The sequence below is a fragment of the Antedon mediterranea genome, chromosome 2 (genome assembly GCF_964355755.1).
Source record: "Antedon mediterranea chromosome 2, ecAntMedi1.1, whole genome shotgun sequence".
In the NCBI taxonomy this organism is placed as follows: Eukaryota; Metazoa; Echinodermata; class Crinoidea; order Comatulida; family Antedonidae; genus Antedon; species Antedon mediterranea.
Genome location: NC_092671.1, coordinates 14,447,611 through 14,471,634, shown reverse-complemented (window position 1 = coordinate 14,471,634; position 24,024 = coordinate 14,447,611). Strand labels below are relative to the sequence as shown.

Sequence of the window (24,024 nt, the reverse complement as noted above, 5' to 3'; positions counted from 1 at the left end):
ATTGACGTACCTGTAATTAAATAAGACATTTAACAAAATACAGGTACCTTTTTTTAAAATTAATTAATGCATTCATTGTTTATAATTCCAAGTCTGTGGCCTTTGTGATTCTCGTGATGTATACATTTAAACGTACAAACATGTTTAGGTCTTGTATGGTCTCCTACATACGTGTGTGCCAAGAATCGTTTGGCTTGGCAAAACATAATTCTGCACATAAGTAAGTATACATTAACTGTTCATGTTGTTCATTTATTTGGGTAACCGTCCTCATTAACATCAGGTCGTCATTGACGTTGGCATATGCATTGCCTTTGAGAGTGACAGAGACCAGTATGTGTGCCTTTCATTTGTATGAATGTGATCAAGTTTAGATTTCCTGGACTGTCCAAAGGTAGGTTGGATTTTTCTTTTGTTTCTTTAGAAATTATAAAGATTATAAAAAGTTGATTTACGCTGTCTATACAAATTGAATTCATTTTGCCATGGACATTTTATTACAGGTTTGCCCATAGATTAAACCAGCAGATGTCAATACATATGCAGGTTTCTCCTTCTTCTTGCTTGGTGGATGAATGTCCAAGGATCTGTGTAACGTCTGCTGAGCCAGATTCATTGTATACCATAAAAGGAAGTGTCCGTCATCGCGACAAAACTTTAGTTTCTTACGGCCACTTCAAATCATCCGCAACAGGCGAAATTGATCTTAATCGGCACTCGTCATTGGGCGGTACATACACAGGTAAACAATTGACAATGTTCTATATAATTCTAAATATTTTCATATGTCTCTGAAAAAACGTATTTGGATTAGAGTATACCTAATTATGTTTCAATGGAGAAATAATTATTAATTTCTTGGTATTTAAGTGATACAGTGTTCTGTAAATGCATTTCTAACAACTATAGGGCTGGACAATGCTGGACTCTTTTGGAGTCTTCAATGTATGAAACACGTTAAAGCTACAATCTTGACAGTTAGAGATGTTCAAAAGCCATTGAAGATGGTCTTCAGTGTTCACCAAGGTGCACTGACTAAACGAGAGATCGACAAGTCAGATGTAATGACATCATGTCAATTAGAAAGGAGGTTTCTATCTGAAAATGTAAAGAAATATGATGTTTCAAATGGGAGGCTTCGAGGAACTGTTTGTATACCAACTGGTAAGTATTACCAGAAACAGGACTAAAAGTTATATAGTTGATTGTTGTTTTTCCAAATCATCCCACTCTTCAATGCGCCAAACTAATATTGAGTAATCACCAAACGTAAAAATAAATAAATAACTCAATTATTGCCCCTTTATATAAAATCAGTTTATTTCAAGGCATAAGGCAATGTGTTATTTGGTTCACTCGTGCAGTACTAATACATATTTTATCTTTCAAATTCATCTTGTATTATAAAGGAAAAGGGCCATTCCCAGGAATTATTGACATGTATGGTGTGAGTGGTGGTTTAAAGCCATCCAGGGCAGCTCTGTTATCTTCATATGGTTTTGTAACATATGCATTGCCATACTTTGCTTACGGAGATCTAGTAAAAGACGTCGGTGATGTCGATTTAAGATATTTTGAGGTAATTTTGACTCGGTTTGCCATTTCTATAAGCTCAATTTAGTCTAATTTAATACATTTTCTTTTTTATAATATGTACATCTTTGGTCCATCACTAATGATTCATGACATTATTTATGATTACGGTTGATACATGTGCTTTTGTTTTTATAAAACAAAATATAATATGCATTACAAATCATCACACTTTGCTTATATTAACGTAGGAAGCTCTAACGTGGTTCTCTTCTCAAGAATATGTGGATTCTTCTAGAATAGCACTTGTCGGTACGTCACTCGGAGCAATGCTAAGTATTGTTATGGCTACGTACTGGCCTGGTATGGTAAGTTTCTATTCTAGAGAGAATATGGAATTTTTGCAATTAGAATGCCTTAAGGACATAAATAAAATGTCGTGAGCATAATAACAGTCTGCAATCAAGCTAATTATCTTGTTACTCCGACATACCATTAATTATTGTTAAGAAACTCTAATATTTTACAGATACGCGCAGTTGTTTCGTACAACGCTCCCCATCATCGAACGATGACACCACTCACATATCATGGAAGAGCATTACCTTACATAAAGTAAATATCGGTACAGTATAACACAAGACTTCAGAATAATATGTACGAAAGTAACAACATGCAAATGAGCCTGTATACGATAGTTAGCTAGCTCTCTATCAGTTTAGGATGGTCAAGCTGGTCCCGTACAGAATCAGTGCTTCAGGATTTGCAAGTCCTTACTGGTGATGTGATAATGAATTAAAATCAAGGATGAACCAAGAGAATGATGCCAATAGTCTTCAAAGCAAACAATGCCATCTTAAGTTGACCTAGGGGCCTATTTATTAAAGAATACGTCATAATAATACGATTGAAAATTCATAGAATAACATTTTATACATTTACCTTATTTACAGCAACAACGAAAACCCAGTTGTGGATAAAGATGGTGCAATAAATTACCTCAAATCGTTTGGTTGTAAATTTTTTGACAAAAGTGAATTAACTGCCATTCAGGTAATACATTGTATTTAAATCAGGGAAGAGTTAAATTAATTAATTAAACTTTTGCCAGATTTAAATTATACATATTTCAACTCAGGATGATTCTGTGATATACTTAGTGAATATTCTTTATTACTGGACTACTGGACCACTGGACTTGTCAAACCTGTTTGCTATTACGGTATATACTTTTTAACTTGTAGGCCTATCTTTATCCTACTGTTTTTGTCTTGGTAGCAGCTTCAGATCAGCTCGAAAAGTGTGTTTTTGTAGACAAACTCATCTGAATGAATCTGAAAACAAATCTAAATGAATCATTTTCAGAGTTTTAATAATAGAGCAATTTTCATAGATCGAAAAAGCCAAAGCCGATTTCCTTTTTATTGCTGGGGAAGATGATCAGATTATTCCAAGCGTATACTGTGCTTCTAGGCTCACTGAGAGGTTGAATCAACATGGTCATCGCAATCACAGGACATTGGTCTACCCAGGAACTGGTCATCTTATTGATCCTGGGTTACTACCAGTTACTAATATAATGAAGAACCCATTTAACGGTGACTATTTTACTTGTTTGTTTGTAGGCCTAAATACGTCATGTTAATGTCTTTAACTGTCTCTAAATTTTAGTAAAATTGGTTTTTTTTTATTTGTATTGTAGCCGATACAAAAATTACTTATGGAGGAGGCTTACCAGAGCATGCAACGGCACAAAAACATTCATGGAAAATAGTGAAACAGTTTCTAAGGAAAACATTGGCCATTTAACGTTGTCATACAATTAATGCGTTATTGTATACCATGGCATTGACAATTGAATATTAGGATTAATTTTGTTTCTCTCTTTGGTGGGTGTGTCCCACATTTATTCTTTCCATTTATACATAAATTACATAGAATACAGCTTTTTTTACACTTTCTTCTTACACACCTAATTCTTATGGTATTATATTTTCTACACATTAATATAAGTATACATTGTATTTTTATTTTATTCAGTTGACAACCAACATCGATGAAACCACCACTATTTGAATCTAAACATAATAAACCATACAAATACATTCGATTAAGCAACAATAACATAAACAAAGATCAGAACATTATAGAGATTTAACAATGTTACCCTTGAATACATTTAAACTATCATTAATAAATCAATATCCAAACATGTAACAAGCACATTAAATGTGTTAGGTAACCGCTGAAAAATACCTCGTTTTGTGCATTCAACACGACCACAATGAACGTGAAGCAAACACTTGCTGCGAGTAGCCTACGAGTTGGTATATTCAACTTATAAGAAAGCAACAAGAGGACAATCATACACAGAATTGAAAGAGTTGTATAAAAAACATTATAATTAGGACAAGTGCGAGTAAGGAATCTAATAAATTTGTTCTGAACATTGGAAATACGCTGAGATTGTGTACAAGAAATAATTGAATTAAAAATTAATGAACAGTATTCCAAGTACGACTGAACGGTATGATTAACTGATTAATTATCGAACTGTCAGAAGGGATGATCGATTCCATGTAGGCCTATAATTTTGAAAGTAATGGACATTTTGATAAAAGGATCGTCTGTCTTTAGGAATCTTGAAATGGAGTTATTATAAATATTATATACTATGAAAGGTCCTTCAAATGGAATCAAATGTTATTTAATATTTGTTATTATTCATAATCATCATCATCATGAAAATACAAAAAACAAGTCGATACAGAGTTGAAAGGAAACACAAAACTCAAAAGATCTTGATGAATTGTGTACCTATTATATATAGTTTATAGTATATATATATATTTTTGTTTTTCCGTTGCTTTTGTTTTGTTTTCTTTCATTATTATTGCTCATTTGTTTTATTTTGGTTGCACCATATCACGACAGTGTGTGCCACTGATAAGTGATGACAAATAAATAATAAATATTACAGGAAAAAACGCGATCCGTGTCAGAATTTCATTTTTGCTCACATAAAACCCGCAATATTTACATCTTATTTTTACTGATCGACAGCAATAATATTTTTGATATCAGAATATCCGTAAATTATTATTGGAAAGTGTATCTGAATATTTTGGTATAATTATGACGAGCGCCCTCAATTTTAAGCAGCTGGTAGGAAGGTTGTAACAACGAGTACGTACTTACGTTAGCCTTGGTTCCATGGAAGTCGGAGAACGGACGAAAAGACCATTGCGAAAAACGACTGAATCAAGCCTATGGTATCATTTTGGAAAATTAAAAAATGGCGACACGAAAGAGTGGCTGTGTTCGCTACGGAGGAGTACAGAAGCCTCAAAACTATGACAGAGATGCCGAGGATAATAATGGATATATGAAATCTACTGTTTCACCGATTGAATACAGTTACTATAATCCGTATTTACCGTGGTTAGGTTTGAAGCCTAACCATTTCACTCGAACACAAACTGCGGCGTTCCTAGCGGCTTCTGTTGGCTGCATCAGTTGCGGAGTTTACTTCTTCCAAAGCAGTGTAATGAATTTTTTTCATCTATTATGTGGATTGTTCGCTCCAATGTTTAGTATTGTATGCGCATTTTATTGGCTCTCATTCTATCTGCGAAAAACATGGACGAGTACAAGTGTATATTTACTGTTTCTGGGTTGCAATATTGGAGAAATTATGGGCCAAATTATTTTTGGTACAGATACTGTTCTGAGTACATGGCTGGTTGCAACTATGCTAGTGTTCTCATGTTTAGCTAGTACAACATCTAGCCTAAAAAATTCATACAGTGTGTTTGTATTAATTTTTTTAAGTATCATGCGCTTTTTAAGTGTGTCCACACTGGGGTCTCTACCACAATGGTTACGCCCTTTTATTGCCTACTTTTGTGGAATTTTTGGTTGCATTCTTGCAAAATACATGGAAACACGTATGAGACAAAATTTGTCGATACAGTTTACACACGATGAAAAGATTCCAGTTATTTGTCGTCGTCGAACGTCAAGCCAGTCGAGCACAGCATCATTACACAGCCAGAGAACACGAAGAACATCTCTTCCTGCCCTTATTCCAAAAAGCCAGGTAAGTTTTAATGTACTGTAAAAAAGGGTTTACTTTCACAAAAGTATCAATTTGTATTTTTTAAATGTAATGACCAACCAGTTACAGTGAAATCTGATAGACACTATATTTGCTGGACAATATAATTAAATAACTTTTACCTTTACGTTTTTAGGACAGATATTTTGATGCGCGAGGTGAAAATGTAGTCATTTAAAAAAATTAAAATGAGGAGTTACAATCTTAAACCACATTGGTTTAAAGTTACTATATACTTAGTATGACTATTTTTAGAATTATGCAAATAATGAATAACAATGACTAATAGTACAATACAGCTTTATTATACTATCAGTAAACATACACATTTTCAATACATGCATTATTACTAGGCCTATAACATATGCTAGTAGTATTATGTATGTGCTAGAACAATGCTAAACTGTAAACTGTAAAGAGGGTAAGCTTTTATGCTACATTGGCATGAAATGCAGCTGACAGAAAATAAACATTGGTAGTAATTATTAATAAGTTTCTATAGTAACGTTAAGGTACCATCAAACATTGACTAAAATTGAGTAGAATTGAGTCCTCCAATGACAACAGTATCATAAGTACCGTAAAGTGCTACAGGTACTTGGTTTAATTCAAAAACAAATATCATTTATTATAGGTTTTTGTTTCCAACATAGTTGCAGAATGTACTACTATGTCCTTCTATTCTTTTTTGTGTATGTAAGGTAAATTCACCTTGGATCTAGTCTCTATGCCCTCAAGTCTTGCCAATGTTGGTATGAATATAGGTTAGCTATAAATTGTTTTAATTTAATATTGGCCTCATTCCCTCCAAAATTAGAATAGACAACCTCTTATACAGTCATGAAACCAATATTATTTATTATATCAACCAAAATGATTTATTACTCAACATGCTGTAAAGGCAATCACCACAATTTCTTCCAAATTATACTATACAGTAAAGGCCAGGTGCGGGCAAAAAATTTCTAGTGATCATACATTCCAATAATTATCGATCTATAGTTTCCCCTATGTTTCATAATTTTTGGGATTTTATTTGTGTTACACAAGCTTGTTGAAAATAAGCACTTTCTTATCAGTGGGGGGATAGTTCAAATTACACAGTAAAATCTCTATTCTTTTGTACACAAATTTTGTAAATAGAGAGGCATTTTATAAAGCTATGAAAAATAAACGGTGTTGTAAAAAATGTTATCAGATGACTAAATATAGGTAATATAACTTGAATATTACATTTCTGATATTTTTATTCAACTTCAGCTTTTTATTTTCATGCTATAGCAAAAATTATCCACTGTATATCCATCATCTTTTTTCACCGTCTGGGGAGTCAACAGACATGTTATTACATTAGGTTAACTACCTAACTACTGAAAAAAAGTCTTTCTGGTTTTTATGGAAGAATTTTGCCAAATTTTGTATTTGACCATATTAAGGGAAATTCATGTTTTTTCGTCTCGATTTCTGTTACAAATATTTGATTTATGTACAATTAACCAAATATTGTATTTAAAATTCATGCCTGTACCTTAGCTTTGTCAAGATTCAAGACAATCCACTGTACTCTATAACACTAAAACAGTTTTGATTGTACCATGTATACCTCATTATGTTAATCAAAAGAAAAGGTATTTTTAAAGATCAGAGATTTTAAGATTCAGAGTGAAATTGATTCTGGGAATTAATAGAAGGGAATTCTTGGTAATTTTTTGTATATTGTATTATTGTTAGTAACTTTGTATCGCACTAAAATCTTGATAAATTTTGATGTACCATTTCTTAGTGCCTCTATGTTTAATGGCATGTCAATATTTTACAGTGTACTTTAAATGTCTAGGTCAGTCCATGGATACCAATTGTACGCTATTAAAATGAAATGGCTAGCATCACATTTGGTTGGATTTTTTTAGTCCATTCCATAAAATAATAAATAAAGATTCATTTCAAATATCATAACATTTATTTACACACCTTGATTCACAAATGATAATGAATGGATTGATTGATTGATCAGTGAAAGATGAAATAATAAAGTACTGTATCTTGTGTTTGGTGAGCCTATAACTAAAAAAAGGTACCCAAATATGGTAGTACTGTACCCAAATATAGTAGTGAGATGCCCAAATAATATGGTAGTAATGTGACATCATCATGTCCATATCCGAGTGCACATCACATTTTATCACATCAAGTTTGATAGTGTAGGCAGAGCTTTAGAGAAAAATTATTTAAAAATGAAAAACAAAAATAAGAGTGTTTGCATTCTGATAATTTGGACAAATTTAATTGAACATTTATTAAATATTTAGGAGTTTTGTCATGGTTTAATAGTCAACTTGATTGATTTTATTCACTTGAACTTTGTATTTTAACTCATTATTATTTAATGTGTTGTCCAAGAACACTGTATTCTGAGTAGGTGTGTAGGTGTTTATTAATAATCTCAAGTCTCTGTAATATTTATGTTTGTTTGGTCTTTCAATAATTGAAATTGAATAATTTAAATTGATGTTATTGATGCTTTTTTTTTCAAATTTAATATAATATTGAATATTAAAAATTCTATTTACAGTATAAACGGCACCGTCTTCCATTCCATACAAGTACTGTATGAATATAGCTAGAGTAATCTACAATATAATTAGCATTTTCTCATCACAAGTTTCTATTAACTTTACACTACAGTATGTGAAGGTTTTTCCATTTTGGAATCCAATATCAGAATTGATGTCATCATTTGTACAGTACATGGATGAATACAGTAACTGATAGTTAGTGGTTTAGTAGAAATTAAATTAATTAATTAATGTGTCAGTGGTATTTACATACTGTACAGATTTTGACAAATTAGAAATTCATAAATGTATTATTATTATGCCACTTACCTAATTTGTATCAATTTTTATTTTGTTATATGTTTTGTTGGGTCTTTCTGAGACAGGCCTTGGCCTCTAAGTCTGATGATATCTTTATTTTGTGTATATTTTGTTTACATTGTTTAAGTTTTCATTAATTGAATAAAAAAAAAACTACCAGTAAATACTGATGTATGATTTCTTAACAGCTGAGCTGATACCATGCGTACAGTGATTGCGATTCAAGTTGCCAAAAAATCATTAAATTAGTCACCAATTCCTTGGCAGCAGAAAGTATTTGTTAAAAACTTCGGAATTTAATTTATTATGTCAATCCTATATAACACTAAATGCACAAAGCATTTCACATTATTACACCGGTTATGTTTTTTTGGATCAAACATATACTGTACTTCAATAATGTTGAAATGTTGCTAAAACGTAAAGTGCAGGTCTAGTGTCTTTAACAAAATCTTTTTTCAAATGAATGGCTATTTAACGTTATGCAGCATAAACAGGCCCATATGATATAATATAAGGTGTGTACTTCATGATCTAATAATAAAAGGTAATTCCTAGCAGACATTCCAGGTATTGGTAGGTATAGTTTGAGGGATGGAATAGAAAATTTGAGTAACCTCTGAGTCAATCTGAATTTGACAAGTGGTATCTGATCTACTGTACATACTGTACGAAAACTTGTCACCATTTTTTTTCTTTGCGCAATAGGACAATAGGAATGAAACTAATCATGAGTCGAGGTCTTTAATAATTGTATTAATAGTATAATATATTTTAAGGTTTAATTTAATATCTTTTTTTTATGGAATGTTATTTGCTTGGATGTCACTATCTATCTTTGTTAACGAAACATCAAACCCAACACCTTCCGTGCTTATAGTATTCAGTTTCCGATATTTCTGATACCTGATCTGCTTCGAAAGTCTTTTCAATACTTTGGTGTGTAAACTGAACTGTTCTTTGCCTGAGGAAAACAACAGTTTAGAAATGTATATCATCATCATGATCAAAGTGAATTGAGGATGGTTTACTCCCATTAAAATGCACTTATTGTATTTTAAGTATACCCCACATACGTTTTTGTATTCTTTGTTGCGATCAGACCACAGAGATAAGCTAACTATTCATTATGGAAAAAAGCAAACCTGGACCCATTATATCAATAGGTCAAATCAATTTTGCTTTGAATCTAGTCAGTTTAATAGTGGATTAATGGATATGGTTATTGCTTTTAGGATAATATCATACAATGAAATTAAGTCAGTGTTTACAGCATATATAAATTGAAAGTTGTACTGGTATTGCAATTATCTGTAAAAAGTGCATGCCTTTGATTTATACTTAAGTCATGCCTCTCCCCTGGAGACTTTTGATTTATTTGTGTAACACCATATTCAAACATTGTAATTTGTTGTGATATAATTAGTGATGATTGAATTCAGAAAAAGGTTTATGCACTATCTTGTATGTAGTTAATATGAACACAGAGATATAAGATAATTATTAATACATATCTATATATAAATGTACAGTACTGTACCTCTGTGATGAACACCATTAACTTTCAACAATATTATAACTGCTCAAAATAAACACGTGAGACAAGATGGAAACATTATTAATACATCCGCTTTACATACCCTCATGGGATTTGCAAGGCATTATGGGATATGTCACAAAAGTGGTGTTGACAGGTTAAAAATATCTTAGCCAAACCGAATTGTTGTGTTAAACATAAGCTTGCTTTTCACTAAAACAGTATACTGCAGCACATTAAGCTGTAAACAGAGTCTTTTCCTTTATTAAAAAGATCAATTAAATTCACATTTATTCACATCTTTCATCATACATAAAGAAAGACCATTGTTTATTGTTTTTATGTCATGTCCTAAATACTGTAAACAACAAAACATTGATGTGATAATATCTCATTATTTTAATATGACGTTTATGATAATGTACACTGGGCCTACAGTATGACGTTAAATTTATTGATTTGACATTAAACCTGCCTTGATTGACAAATCTACGTAGTACTTATAACCTATTAATATTACTATCACCTAATACATGAAATCAACATGCCTGTTTAATACTGACGTCAAAAGCGGCTTAAGTTTCTCAAGTCACATCACAAATATGGCAAAAGCTTGAGGTCTTGCTTGATAACACTAGGTTCTCATTACCGTTCATATTGATTATTTTACATTCAATCTTTAAGTTGTGAATATATCTTGACAGAAGTTTTCAGAAAGCTATTTACAAGTAGTATTAAGTAACTGTAACTCATTAATAAATTAAAAAAGCAGGTTTTTTTTAAAGCTTTTAAACCATAAGAAATAAAGAATTTAGTTAAAAACAATAGAATGCTTTGAATGGAGGTTTTCCATACAAAATAAGTATATTAGGCCTATAACCATTGTAAAGCCACCAAAATGGTTATAAATATTGAAACTCATGTTTAAACAGTTCAGTTAAATCAATACATTCTGTATATTTGTTATACTACAGTAAATAAAACAAATTTAATCAGTAAATCATATTCTGTAAACTTGCAACAACAGCAAAAATAATTAATAAGCCGATTTTTTTTTCATTTTCTATATTAAAACCAAATGAGATTTCTGGTTAATTTGATATAATAATCAATGTCAAAATTTTACCTCCAACATTCATTCATGATTCCGAAGACAATGATGTACTGAAATTATTTTAGATCTGATTTTACTTACAAGCATGTTAACAGGATAATATTGCTAATATTAATGTAACATTCTTACATCCTAGCTTACTTCCTTGGATCAAAAGACATGATGTTGCTTTTGCTGTTGCAAGGGTTGTGAGTGTAGTGGTTTTACCGACGGTGATTTTCAATGATTTTAATTCTCTTTGATTGTACTGTAGCTTTTTATGGAATTAGCTTATCACAAACATAGTGTTTCATTTGTCATATTTCGTCCAGAAGTCTTGTTAATGTTTCCTGGCCTTTTACTTTTCAACAAAACCTTTTGTCGGCCTACATGTAGTAGGTACTATACAGTTAGTAAGTTTCTGCAGTACTAACATTATCTTACAATTCTTTTTTCCAGGTTTCAAACTCTGTGGTTGATGTTGCAGTGATGCAAGAAGCCCATGGGCTTATAATGGACATGCTAGCAGATACCACATTACCTGCAAATGTTATCGGTGGTCTTCGAGCAGTTGGAACACTTATAAGTCCTCCTACGAGCTACAGCACACTACAAAGACCAAAGATTAGTCCTCTAGTGGCCCTTACACAAAGTAATTACACAACAGATATGGATGACTCTCCTTATGTTGGGGATAAACCAGTTACTCTGCCCAAGGTATGTATTGACAACATCAACCAGGTCTTTTTTCAATGACTGCTCTCTGGCTTTGTTTCAGCCCCCCTACGAACCAGCTATCCTGCCACTGTAACAGTAGCTGCTTTTGTGAAGTATATATTGTTGTTTTCCATCAAACATAATTTATTTAATAAAACTCTAAACATTTGTAGGATTCAGTCATCTACATGGATAAGAAGTACATGTACGTGACATTTATAGATAAGAAGATGACATTTAGAATATGACATTTTATAAATTAAGAAGATTCAATTACAAATAAAATTTTGGATTAAATTGAATAAAATGTAAATAACAAATCTAATGGATAAAGTTTAGATACTATTGGTGAGTTTAATAATTTAAGGATTATGTAAAATTTAGAATAAGATAAAAAATTGAAAAAGTTGTATTCTAAAGTTCATTTTTGTATAAATAGGCTACTGTAGCTAAATTAATTTACCAGCTGTGTAAGATAAGATAAGAATATTCACATCTAGAAATAATTGGTTAATTAAACAGATCTAACTGTACTGTAAACACAATTATCATAAAACTTGGCCACCTACAGGATTGATTGAGTAAAATTTATAATTTTGCTGATGTCATTTTAATTAGGAATAGTTGTGCTAACAAATGTGGGTGACTTGATCCCTAGATCTTCCAATAAAGCTTAGTTATAGTTTTAGATAAGCATTTTTAATAATATATAATACAAAAATGGGTACAAAAATCAGTAATTATCACCTTGACAACCTTGAAATAGGGTACCACCCTAATTGCTGTCTCCACCCATCCTTAAATGTTATTAGCCATGAAAATAATATCACTCATCCTTTGTTATAATCTCTGGTACATTGCTGCATTAAAATTTTAATAAGAATTTTACATTTTCTTAATAGTGATTAGTTACTAATTACTAATGTGCGAAATCATAAATCTTGATGGAATACCTTCCATATGGGTTTATGTGGCTTTGATTACAAGATGATCTTTCCATAAACAGACTTTTTTATAGGGTGCAGCTAAAAAGATCTATGAACCCATAAATTTTATGGGTTAATGGTTTTAAAATCCATTTTGGAAATATTTTCTTCCGTGCATTTAATATTCAAAGGCAAATTCCTTTCTTTAATTCATTCACAACCTGAGGATAAGAAGGATTAAAGTATTGTGATGTATACAATTATACTGCATGGCATTTCACTATAAGCCATGCCACTCAAATTAACTATTCAACCCTTGTGAAACCGTTGACACTACAGTATATTTTTGTAGATGAGCTCACTGACAAGTATTTAGTTCTTATTTATGGATACAGTCACTTAATTTTCACCAAGCACCCCATCTAGAATGCAATGCAAGGGCATAAGTCGCACAATAAATAATTATAATTATAATCAAGATTTCGGTTACAGACAATGTAGTTCATTAATGTTAATTAACAGTATGAAAGTATACTATATTTAGTCTTCTCTTGCATAAAGGGATGCTAATGTTCAGTTTATTTGCATGTAATGTATATTGTTGAGTGTTTCACCTTCGTAAAGACTTCATAATAAGATGGATATTAAGGACATGAACTAAAGTGTAATTTATTTTAAAATGCTAATAATTTTGAGTGGGAATGAGTATTCTTTCCTTGTCAGTAAATGGTATCAAATTAATTAGGTAATTCTGAAACTTTGAATCTATTGCCATTTTTTAGAATAATGCGAAAGAAATCAAATGGGAATTTGCATTTATAAGCATGTATATCAAAAAGTAGGTTCATTGAACAAAGTCTACATAGATTAGGAAGTCTTAACCAATTATAATCACTTTCCCATCTTTAAATTTAATTGCAAATTTATCATCATTTTTCAGCGACAGAAATCATGAAATACAGTATTTTTCATTAAAACCATATTTACCTGTGAAAGGAGGTCTGTTGTGTGAAACATCTGCCTGTATATATAACCAATTAGTACATCACTTTCGCCATCTAAATGTATGTAGGGTCAAATTCAATGACCGATTTCTGGAAAAAGTCAATTAATTCTTATATGTACAGTATATATGCAACAAATGATTATTTATGATAAGATACAAATGTCATAATATAAAGTGAACTTTTGAATCTGCATATCTAGGAAAATAGTTGAAAGGTTTATTAGCAAAAATGTGGCCCTCTCAATTATACTGTATACTACTAGTTTTATTGTATAAATAGTACTAATTACTCCATGTTCAAACATTTATGAGACTCCTAGAGGTTTGAATGATTTGGTGTCCCAGACTAAGACACAAAATACAAAAAAATATACTGTACACAGAGTAAACAAAGTTACTATTGATCTTTATGTTAAGTTTGGATTGAACTGTTATAGCTACAGTACAGTGTACGATATTCAACCTGCGAATCACCAAAATCCAAGGGTACGCCGCGTAACAAAAACCAAACCCACATAATCAGTAAATTCTACTATGTATTTAAATTTGACATTTAACCAAAAACATGATTAACTTTTGTTTTCTTTGTAGCGGCTTCGCCGTAGTTTACCGCCAAGTCTGATCCGTCGCATGTCTACGACCTGGACAACTACTACCTCAGCCACAGGTAATATGATTATTCTACTGAGTTTAATGGCTGTATTATTTAACATCATTCAAGACATTAGTTAGAATTCAGAATATTAATGAGAAAATGTGCAGCGAAAAAACAAGATTTACAGCAGTTTGTGCAGATGTTTCAATGTCTGATAATTGGATGGTTTACTGAAAGTGATTGCATTTTATATTGCGCTTTTTATTCGTTAACATAAAAAGGAGTTTTTATCCTGTTGTTTTTTAGAAAAATCTAACTCTCTATTTCATTGTTTTCTTTATCAGTGGATAGCATAGAAAACGCAAAGGTTTAGGTTTATGTGTGCTTTTATTCTGTTTGTCTATAGTCATGAAAAGTAAAATATTTAGTTTGTCTAACTCCATTGAAGAACCTTCTAATTAAAAAACATTTTTTTCTCAAGGATTAAACTTTAAATTAAGAAAATTTAATTCAATATTAAACTCCTTTTAATATCTGAGCAGACACACATTTCATTGAGTATTAATATTGAAATCTGCAGAGCACATTATTACTTGACAAAATGGTATAAATTAGGCCCAAAGTACAACATGTTCTTTCCTGATATTTGCAACATGTGCCTAATTTGTCTACAAATTTCCCAATAGCATACATTATGAAATATTTGTTATTTCCTTGTGGTTCTTAATAGAACTGACAATAATGGTAATGAGTGTTGTTGGGTGTCTAAACCACATACATGATTACCATGAATCTGAAAAAAGCCACAATACACATTATAGTGATCACTTGCGTTTTATAGTTTTTAACCAGATACAGTATTCAAACTTCATTTAAAATTAGCCTACTTGAAAGGTGACTTTTTCACAAATCTATCAACAGCTTAGTCTAATAGACAGGAAAATACTCTAGGTTTTAAATTATTTTCTCTTGCCCATCTGTCTGCATCCATCTCAATAGAATTTATTTGTTAGTGTACCATATTATACAGTATATCAACAGTCATTCTAGTATAACCAAAGTACTGTGTCTGTACCCTGTCTTTTACCATCTTGTTTCTTAACAATTATTTCGTTTTTAATACTGTACTGTAATAACAAAATTATGTACAGTAGGGGCTATTATATAGTGAAGAAATTAAGATATATTGCCCAAATAGTAATCTAAAATACTATATAACAGATGACAATTCATAACGGGTCTTTATATGTTTATAAAAATTTAATTTATATATATGCTGTACAAAAACATAAAATAAAATTGAAATAATGTTTTAATTGATCAGTAAATATTATTTTACATCTTAAAGGTGTTTCTTGAAGTTTCTGGAGGTACAGTAACTACATTTCATTTTTAAGATATTGTTGTAGTATACCAAGACAATTGGTTTTGTGACTACCATAGCATTAAGAAAGAATACTTAAAACTGTTACACCAAAAAGTTGTGCAGCGTTTTTTGTATAGAAATGTTTCTTGTTTAATTTAATGGCAAAAATGAAGAATACTAGCCCAGTGGACTAGAATCCAAATGATAAAGCCCATCTCCTTTAGCAAACACTAATCAACATTTAATCTTATGAATCACAAATTGGCCTTCTTGGCATCAATAATATTTATGTAAATTGTATTTTGCAATTTCTTTGAAAGCTTCCTAAACTAAACCCAAATGAAATTAGGGTCACTACGTTGACCTAGTTCAAAAGGACAATGCACTGTTTTTGATGTTTTCTTGTAAGATATAGATTTATTGATAACTGACATGCGTCAAAAATATTATAATACCAATAGTAAACAATTAATTATTGATTACCGTATATTTCGGTGTATAAGTCGCACTTTTGACACGCAAATTTGACCTCTAAATTAAGGGTGCGTCTTATACACCGAACATAAATGCCTCACCACACAGATTGTACATTGGCCTAGGCTATCACCTCGTTTGCTAGGCCTGAGTAGGCTAGGCCTAGCTACAGTAACTAACTAACGTAACGGCAACCTGCTTCTGCCTAGTTTTCAAGTCATTTCAGCATGATGTTATACTAAATATGATGAAAAGATTTGTTCATTATGGCGCTCCGATAAAATTTTATTTGTAAACGTTTACGTCGTACGATTGGAATAGTATTTATTTATACAGTAGTTATACGCACGACCGCCGTACCCCAAGCGCAAGCCCTTATTTTGGTGGCCACATGGTGTACGGTATTCGACTAGTATTTTCTCCAGGTGATTATAGCATGGACCTAGCGTACACACTTCTCGGATACATAGATACCTAAAAGATACCTAAAACAAGCATGGCAATTTCGAAATGATTCACTGAATTCCATGACTCAATAACTATGTTATCTACATTGCTACATTAAGTAAATTGAAATAAAAGTGGGTTGGGGGTTTTTCGTAATAAGCTGTGTTTATCAGCTGATTTTATTTTATTTTATACACTTTTACTATATCTTGTTTTGTATTCATTGTGTAAAGTAATGATCTACTGTATATATCGATGTAAATTGGGGGGGGGGGGGGGTAGGATATGATAGTTGCTTTTGCCTTTTATTACTTTTCTGTTAATTGTTATATTTTATATTGTGAAGGATGCACCTTTGTGCTAAGTGTGCCACCGATCTAAAGGTGTAATTCCAAATAAATAAATAAATAAATAGATACTAATCGAATACGATTGTCCGTGAAAACGCGCGCCCTCTCGAAATGATCAAGCGAGGCTAGCCCACACACGTGCGTGTTGCACACACGGTCATGCACTCGATGTTGCGGCGAAACTCATGAACTTGTTGAGGCTGGGCGCGGCCGAGCCTAGGTAAGAAAAAACATAAATAAAGGATGCCGTTGTAGATATAACAAAATATATTATTACAATAATATTGATTACAATTTAAAAAAACATTGTTTTGATGAAATATAAGGTGCGTCTTATACATCGACGATATAAAAAATACCGATATTTTACTCTCAGTTGGGGGTGCGTCTTATACACAGGTGCGACTTATACACCGAAATATACGGTAAGTATTTCATTGTTGTTACAGCAATATCATACTGCAAAATGTGTTAAATATCGCAGATGTAACTACAGTAGCTGTCAGATACCTCCATGGTCAGACCAACAGCCCAAAAGATAAAATCTCAAAAACATTTTTATCTCATTTTATGAATATAAAAATGTTCTGTCATATAGACCAAGCATAAGCCACACAGTAGTTAGTAGATTGATTTGTCATAACAAAACTTAAAATGTTTACAGTTATAGTAGTTTGCTGTTGTAATTGCCCTCTGACATGAGAAAAGAGAGAATTCTAGTCTACATAGTTCAGTACTTCATATGATATATATAATTGATGTGGGTTTACTATTGGGAAACATATGTACAGTACAGTAGAGCAAGCAAGAACAATTTAAATTACATTCAACATCTAATACAAACAAAACTCTTGTTGCATCATTCAAACATCAACTGAAATCAGTTTTGTCAATCACTACAGTATCTATCCACTTTCTGTACCTTTTGATACCAAAACAAATCTCCAATTATTGTGCAGATAAGAAATACCTGAAATGTTGAGTGCCCTTAAATGTTTATCTTTAATTTAATCTATAATTACATACTTTAATAATTAAATTAAAGATAGCAATTTAAGGGCACTTAATTAGTAAATTACAATTAGTACAAACGTTGGAAAATTACGTTCCTACTCTGTAATTGTCATATTCTTTTGTACCAATTTAGATCTTCTTCTTCTATTAGATGTTTAAGAAAATATGCGCTCTCCCAAAGCATATTATTGATTCGTATTCCTGTTTTTAGGGTGGCTTTCATGCATGCAGCCTTTGGCCTTAATGAAAGTCTTCCTGGTCCTACATTTTTTGCTATTAATGTTATATTTTTTTCTGGATCAAATAAATCAGCTTGTGACTTGGATGACTTCCCAACAAATCTGCCAATCTGGAGGATTCGTGCGTTTTACAAATATTAAAATTTCTAAAATTTACACAAACATTTTTATTTACAGGTATGCCCACATTAGAACCACAACCTTTACGAACCAGAAGTTCCAGTTTCAGGCAAACACGAGACGTTTCTCCTACTCGAAGCCCTACAAGTACACAGTCTAGTACATTGCCATCTCAGTCAATTACCATTAGCACAAATGTTGGAAAATTACGTTCATACTCTGTTGGCACCTCTCCTGCTCGTGCACAAATTTCTAGTCATGCAGTTGAGAGGTTAGAAAAACCATCTATATTTAAAGTAAACAGTGATGAAGATGAGAATGACTTAATTGAGAACATTGAGGGTGACCTCACACCGAGTTCAAGCCTTAATAATGTATGTAAAGAAAATGATGAATGTACAGATGCTGTACCAGAAATCCAGACACAAACAATTAAAGATGAGACTAATAATAACAAAAATGAGGTATGTAATTTGTTTAAAATAATTAACAATTTCTTATTAACTATATCGTTTATATCATCGTAGAATTTCTGAATTCATGTTAAATATGTGTATCAGTTTCATCTCAATTGGGGTTCCGCCTATAACTTGTGAATCTCAATTTGGGTTCCACCTATAACTTGTGAATCTCAATTGGGGTTCCACCTATAACTTGTGAATCTCAATTGGGGTTCCACCTATAACTTGTGAATCTCAATTGGGGTTCCACCTATAACTTGTGAATCTCAATTGGGGTTCCACCTATAACTTGTGACTGATGAATATAGGCTGCTATCCAATCAGATTTTAACATAATCATGAAAGACAGTGCTCCTTTTGGCAGGGTCAGAATTTACGTCATAATTGGGATAACTTTATTCAATTCATATGTTATAATTTAAGTTCACAGTTACAGATATTCATTATGTATACATATTGTAGGTAGAATTGTCATAGGTTCACAAAATCTACTTCTTACCTTTTACCCAAATCCTTGCACAAAGCATTTAGACAGGAAAGAACTACACAAAAGCACATTAACAAATACCATGACACATGATTCTAACATTAATTGTGGTTTACATCCTGTCAGATAAAATCATGTGCTTATGTGGCAGTATGTACATCTTACTTTATAATAATAAAACAACTGGATGTAGAGGTATACAACTTTAGTATATAGTCTTATGCATTTATTTACTGAACAAATACAAACTTAAAAGTTGGTGGCTGTATTTGCCATTTACACTTGATTAAAAGGGGAAACACTTACCCTGAAAATTAAAATATAAAGTTAATGCAATTTAAGGGAAATACTTAAATATTTGTTGAATTAAGTAAAATACTTAATATTTAAGGGAAATATCTCACTACAGTGTGATTGGTGAATACGTCCATTAGTCCTAGTTCTTTTATTTTTGTGAAAATTAATCTTGCTACAAGGGGTAGACTTATACTATAAATATAATATATTTCAAAATAGCAGTTGAAGAATAAATACACAGGAAACGACTTATTTTTAAAAAAATAGCAAACAGAATATAATAGACATTTATAAAGTAGAATATTGGTTGTCTCATCATAGACAATCCCTTATTTTTATTTAAAGCGATTCCTTTGAAAGAATATATATATACTATTTGTTGAGTGATATTGGTCTATTTTGTGCCTTGATTGATATATTTTACATGGATAAACCAACATAGCCCGTCTCTCAGAATTAAGAGAAACATTAAATCACGATTTCTTTTACATGTTGAAAGAAATTAAACATACTTGTCTTATGTTAAGTTTTGCATCAGAGGTATGGTATAAATTCTGTGAAAACTTTTTAGAATACTTTTAGTTTTATGAATATTTGTTATCTATTATTATAATTAGACTGTAGAAGAAGAAGAAAAGGAAGAAGACTTCGTATCGCCAATTAAACCTGAATGTAGAGAACTTATGGACAATGTAGAAGAATGGGATTATCCCATATTTGAGCTTGCAGAGAAAGCCAATGGAGAGGTACTAAGTCAGGTATGTTCATTTTAAATTCATAAACATTATTTTATAAATTATATTACTATCCAAATTGCCCAAAATAACTATAATAAATGAATGAATGAATGTGCTGCTTCCACAGCGTTTATTTGTCCAATATAAAATCAGAAATTTGCTTTCTGTACACTACAGTACATCACACAGTGAGTGAGTGGCCGAGCGATTAAGACAGTGGAACAGTAATTATGTAGCCATAACATCGGCAAGGGTTCTAGGCTCACTCACTCCATGGTTCTGGTGGTAGAACGAGTCTTCTCGGATAAGGTCCAGTGTACGTACACATATAACTCGTGTGCACTTTAAAGAACCTAGTACATCTTTCGAGACGAGTAGGGGTTGCCCCGGTGTATTTGTACATCACAGCCACTGATCATAACTGGGCCTTCAGAGGTTACCCAGTATAAATATAAATATATATTTCGATCTATATCCAAAACACATACAATACCATACAATATACAAATAACCAAATTCATTTATTATCTTTCTTAAGGTTTCACCTAATCAGAAACAAACAAAAGAGGCTCTGATAGACCATTTGTTGTGGCCCACAAACATAACATACAAAATTAAGTTGTACGTGTTGTTAATTGGCTCTTTTGGTTGAGAAATGTTCGTTACTCCTAAAAGCCTAGTAGCCAGAACTAGCTTTTTAAAGATATTTACTGTATAGGCCTACTGTATACTGTGTATCTATATCATACAGTAGTTTTGTGTAACATATTGAGTATTCAACAAAGAACTATTTGCTGTATGAAACCATATGTCTTACTTCCAGTTTGAAAAGGCCATTTCTTGTCTATAACAAAAAACAAAAAAATGTAGCATTTCAACCTGTATTGAACTATAGACTGATTTCTCATCTTGCTGCATTTGGTGTATATAATTCTAAGCATTAAAAATTGACATAAAATTGATTTCTACAGTGTGTATGATTTAGCGATCAGTCAATGCGTAAATAATTGAAGATGATACGAAATGTATATATCACTGACTGATATACTTGAAATTTAAAAGGAAACAGATGATAAACATATATATACATACTGATACACGATGTATTATGATTATAAATTTAATAATCGTTCATGATGTGCTTATGACGTATTTTGCTAATATTTGCTAATACATGCTAATACATATTTTGATTAATGTACTGTTTGTATTCTGCTTTTCTACAGTATATAAGCCTCATTTACTGAATTTATTTGTTTGTATAGTAGAGTGTTGACAAAATTAAATTAAGTATGATTTTCATTAAATCCCAGTTAAAAGGTTTTCTTTTATTAACATTGTCGCACAGTCCATTGTGATATCCAGCATAAACAGCCTATTAACATGATACATTTTCTTGAGAAACATACATCAAAAAGATAATTATATTTTTTCTTGAAGTAATTCTTGGGTAATACGTCAAATGAAACCTAGTTCATATAAAAGTGTGTCAGATATTGTACATGTAAAGACATTCTAAATATTTAGCCTCAAAATAAAATCACTATTGATTTTATACAAGCATGCGCAGTGGGCTATATTGTAAAAGTTAAATTATCATCGATTCATATACTGTAAAGGAAATGTTTCTAAGAGCCCCGCACTCAAAATGCGTCGTAACATTGATTGAACAGTTGGTTTTGTATAATGCTATCATCATCATAAGCACATACTTAACCACTAAATCATAAATTTCAAATAATTCATTATCAAATCATTGCCATCATCATTGACATTTCCATTATTATATATTCAGTTTTATCATATACCACTCCTTTATAAATTCCTTTTCTACTATATACTGTTAATCAGTAATTTTATGGGTATCAGCATTGACATCATGTCATTAGTCTTCTCCATTCTTAGCATTTTCATCAATATTATTATCAATGTTATCATTATTCATTATTATCATCATTTCCCATAGCATCACCAATATCGATATCATCATTATTACTACCTATGTACGTAGATAAATTTGTGAATATCAATTGGCTGAAAGTCCATTAGCTTTTAGAAGACCTCTCAGTATCATTAACATGCATAAAAAAAGGCCTATAAACTTAAACTTTTAAGCCTCTCCTACTCTCCTTTTTTTGTGATTAAACAAAACATACTGTAGCACAACCAATGTATGTTTAAATTTTATGTAACCCACCTGTAAACAAATAACCAAGCCCGTAGTCAGGGGGTTTAGGGATTTGAAAGAAACCCTCCTTTATTTCTAAGGCTCCCTAGAGATCAAAGTAAATTGTGGTAAAGGCCTACTAGCCTAGCTCAGGACGATTTTTGTCCCTTTTATTGAAAAATGAACCTCCCTGTAAAAATCTTGCTTACTTGGGGCTTTACCCCCTAGAAGAATGTTTGTTTGTCGTATACTGTACAGTGTATATGTACTGTACATTTGTTAACCTATGGTATTATATTAAAACCGTATGTTATTAGTTCAATGTTTGCATTGAACATTTGATTGAATGGTAATGTGCTGATATTAACTGCATACTGGTCATATTTGATTTTTTATGCACCAGTATTGGCAGGCTACTTATAATGTTGTTTGTAGTTTCGCTGCAGCGGCCGCCACTGATATTGCCTCACCATCAAGCAGGTCATGACCTTTACTTTAAGTGGCTAAGTCTATCTTAGTAAATACGTCCTACGCTGTGAAACTACTGGACATGACAAAACAGCTGAATTATTGTATTTTGCAAATGAAATGAAGTTGGTCATTGTTTTGATTTTCAGTCATTCTATAGATTAATTTACTTTGAATTGAAAATCTCTATTAAATCTTGTTTGTTTTCAGAAGTACATTAGATACAAACAAATTATGTAATGATATATTCACATTGAATGACATTGTTTGTTTGTTTCATTGTTCTTCTGTACATAAATCTTATTATACATTTATTTCATAACAATTTGTATACTTATCCTAATTTTCAATTCTAATACAGTAGTTCAAACATTTAAATACCATTATTTGAGCAAGTATAATCCTTGAATATAACCCTACTATAGTAGCTAAGAATATATATCATAAAAAAAGAGCAATCTACTTTAAATATGAAACTAAAGAATACATTTCAACTTTATAAAATGTCAAATTAAATATAATTATGATTATATATTTTGCAATATATAAACTTTGATGTAATATATTTAATAGAAAATCAGTAATTGCTCATTCTTCTGATATATTCTTTGCTAATACTAATAATCTCAACATACAAATTGTATATTGCGAAGGCCAAGTCTAGCTCAATTTTCATCAAAATTTCATCATACTCTCTGCCAATATGTGGGTAATGTTTTATTACATAATTGCTTAAATGTTTTGTTTCACTCTAATAATTCATGTATAACTAATATACTAAATACTAAATCATATATCATCTTTTCTATACTTTTCTTAGCTTGCATATAAACTTTTCCACAATGCAGGAATATTTGAGACGTTTCGCGTACCAATCAAAAGCTTTATGCTTTACTTTCGAGCACTAGAAAATGGATACAGAGACAACGGATGTAAGTGAAAACTTAATTAATACTGTACATGTCTCCCTGTAGTTAAAGACCTTTTTTTTTTAATC

The 24,024-nt window shown here is 31.5% G+C and overlaps 2 protein-coding genes across 2 annotated transcripts in view; both read left to right on the top strand.

The window, feature by feature from the left end:
- Positions 1 to 140: 140 nt before the first annotated feature.
- LOC140039301 (acyl-coenzyme A amino acid N-acyltransferase 1-like) lies at positions 141 to 3,609 on the top strand. The gene is made up of 10 exons (XM_072084906.1): positions 141 to 220; positions 504 to 742; positions 910 to 1,164; positions 1,410 to 1,579; positions 1,785 to 1,901; positions 2,063 to 2,148; positions 2,487 to 2,586; positions 2,672 to 2,755; positions 2,927 to 3,154; positions 3,574 to 3,609. The coding sequence occupies exons 1-10, from the start codon at positions 141 to 143 to the stop codon at positions 3,607 to 3,609; spliced, it is 1,395 nt and encodes a 464-aa protein (XP_071941007.1).
- A 1,124-nt stretch (positions 3,610 to 4,733) lies between these two features.
- Positions 4,734 to 24,024, top strand: part of LOC140040500 (cGMP-inhibited 3',5'-cyclic phosphodiesterase 3A-like) — a 28,762-nt gene continuing 9,471 nt past the window's right edge. Inside the window, exons 1-6 of the mRNA XM_072086487.1 lie at positions 4,734 to 5,632; positions 11,616 to 11,873; positions 14,397 to 14,472; positions 18,468 to 18,874; positions 20,273 to 20,413; positions 23,848 to 23,959. Of these exons, the coding sequence (XP_071942588.1) occupies positions 4,829 to 5,632; positions 11,616 to 11,873; positions 14,397 to 14,472; positions 18,468 to 18,874; positions 20,273 to 20,413; positions 23,848 to 23,959 (1,798 nt within the window). The 5' untranslated portion in view covers positions 4,734 to 4,828. The remainder of the gene's footprint in view (positions 5,633 to 11,615; positions 11,874 to 14,396; positions 14,473 to 18,467; positions 18,875 to 20,272; positions 20,414 to 23,847; positions 23,960 to 24,024) is intronic.

Coding starts and splice junctions, on each gene's coding strand:
- LOC140039301 (XM_072084906.1), top strand. CDS start 141: ATGTTTAGGTCTTGTATGGTCTCCTACATACGTGTGTGCCAAGAATCG. Junction 221..503: donor AAACATAATTCTGCACATAA/GTAAGTATACAT, acceptor ATTTTATTACAG/GTTTGCCCATAGATTAAACC. Junction 2,149..2,486: donor AGAGCATTACCTTACATAAA/GTAAATATCGGT, acceptor CCTTATTTACAG/CAACAACGAAAACCCAGTTG.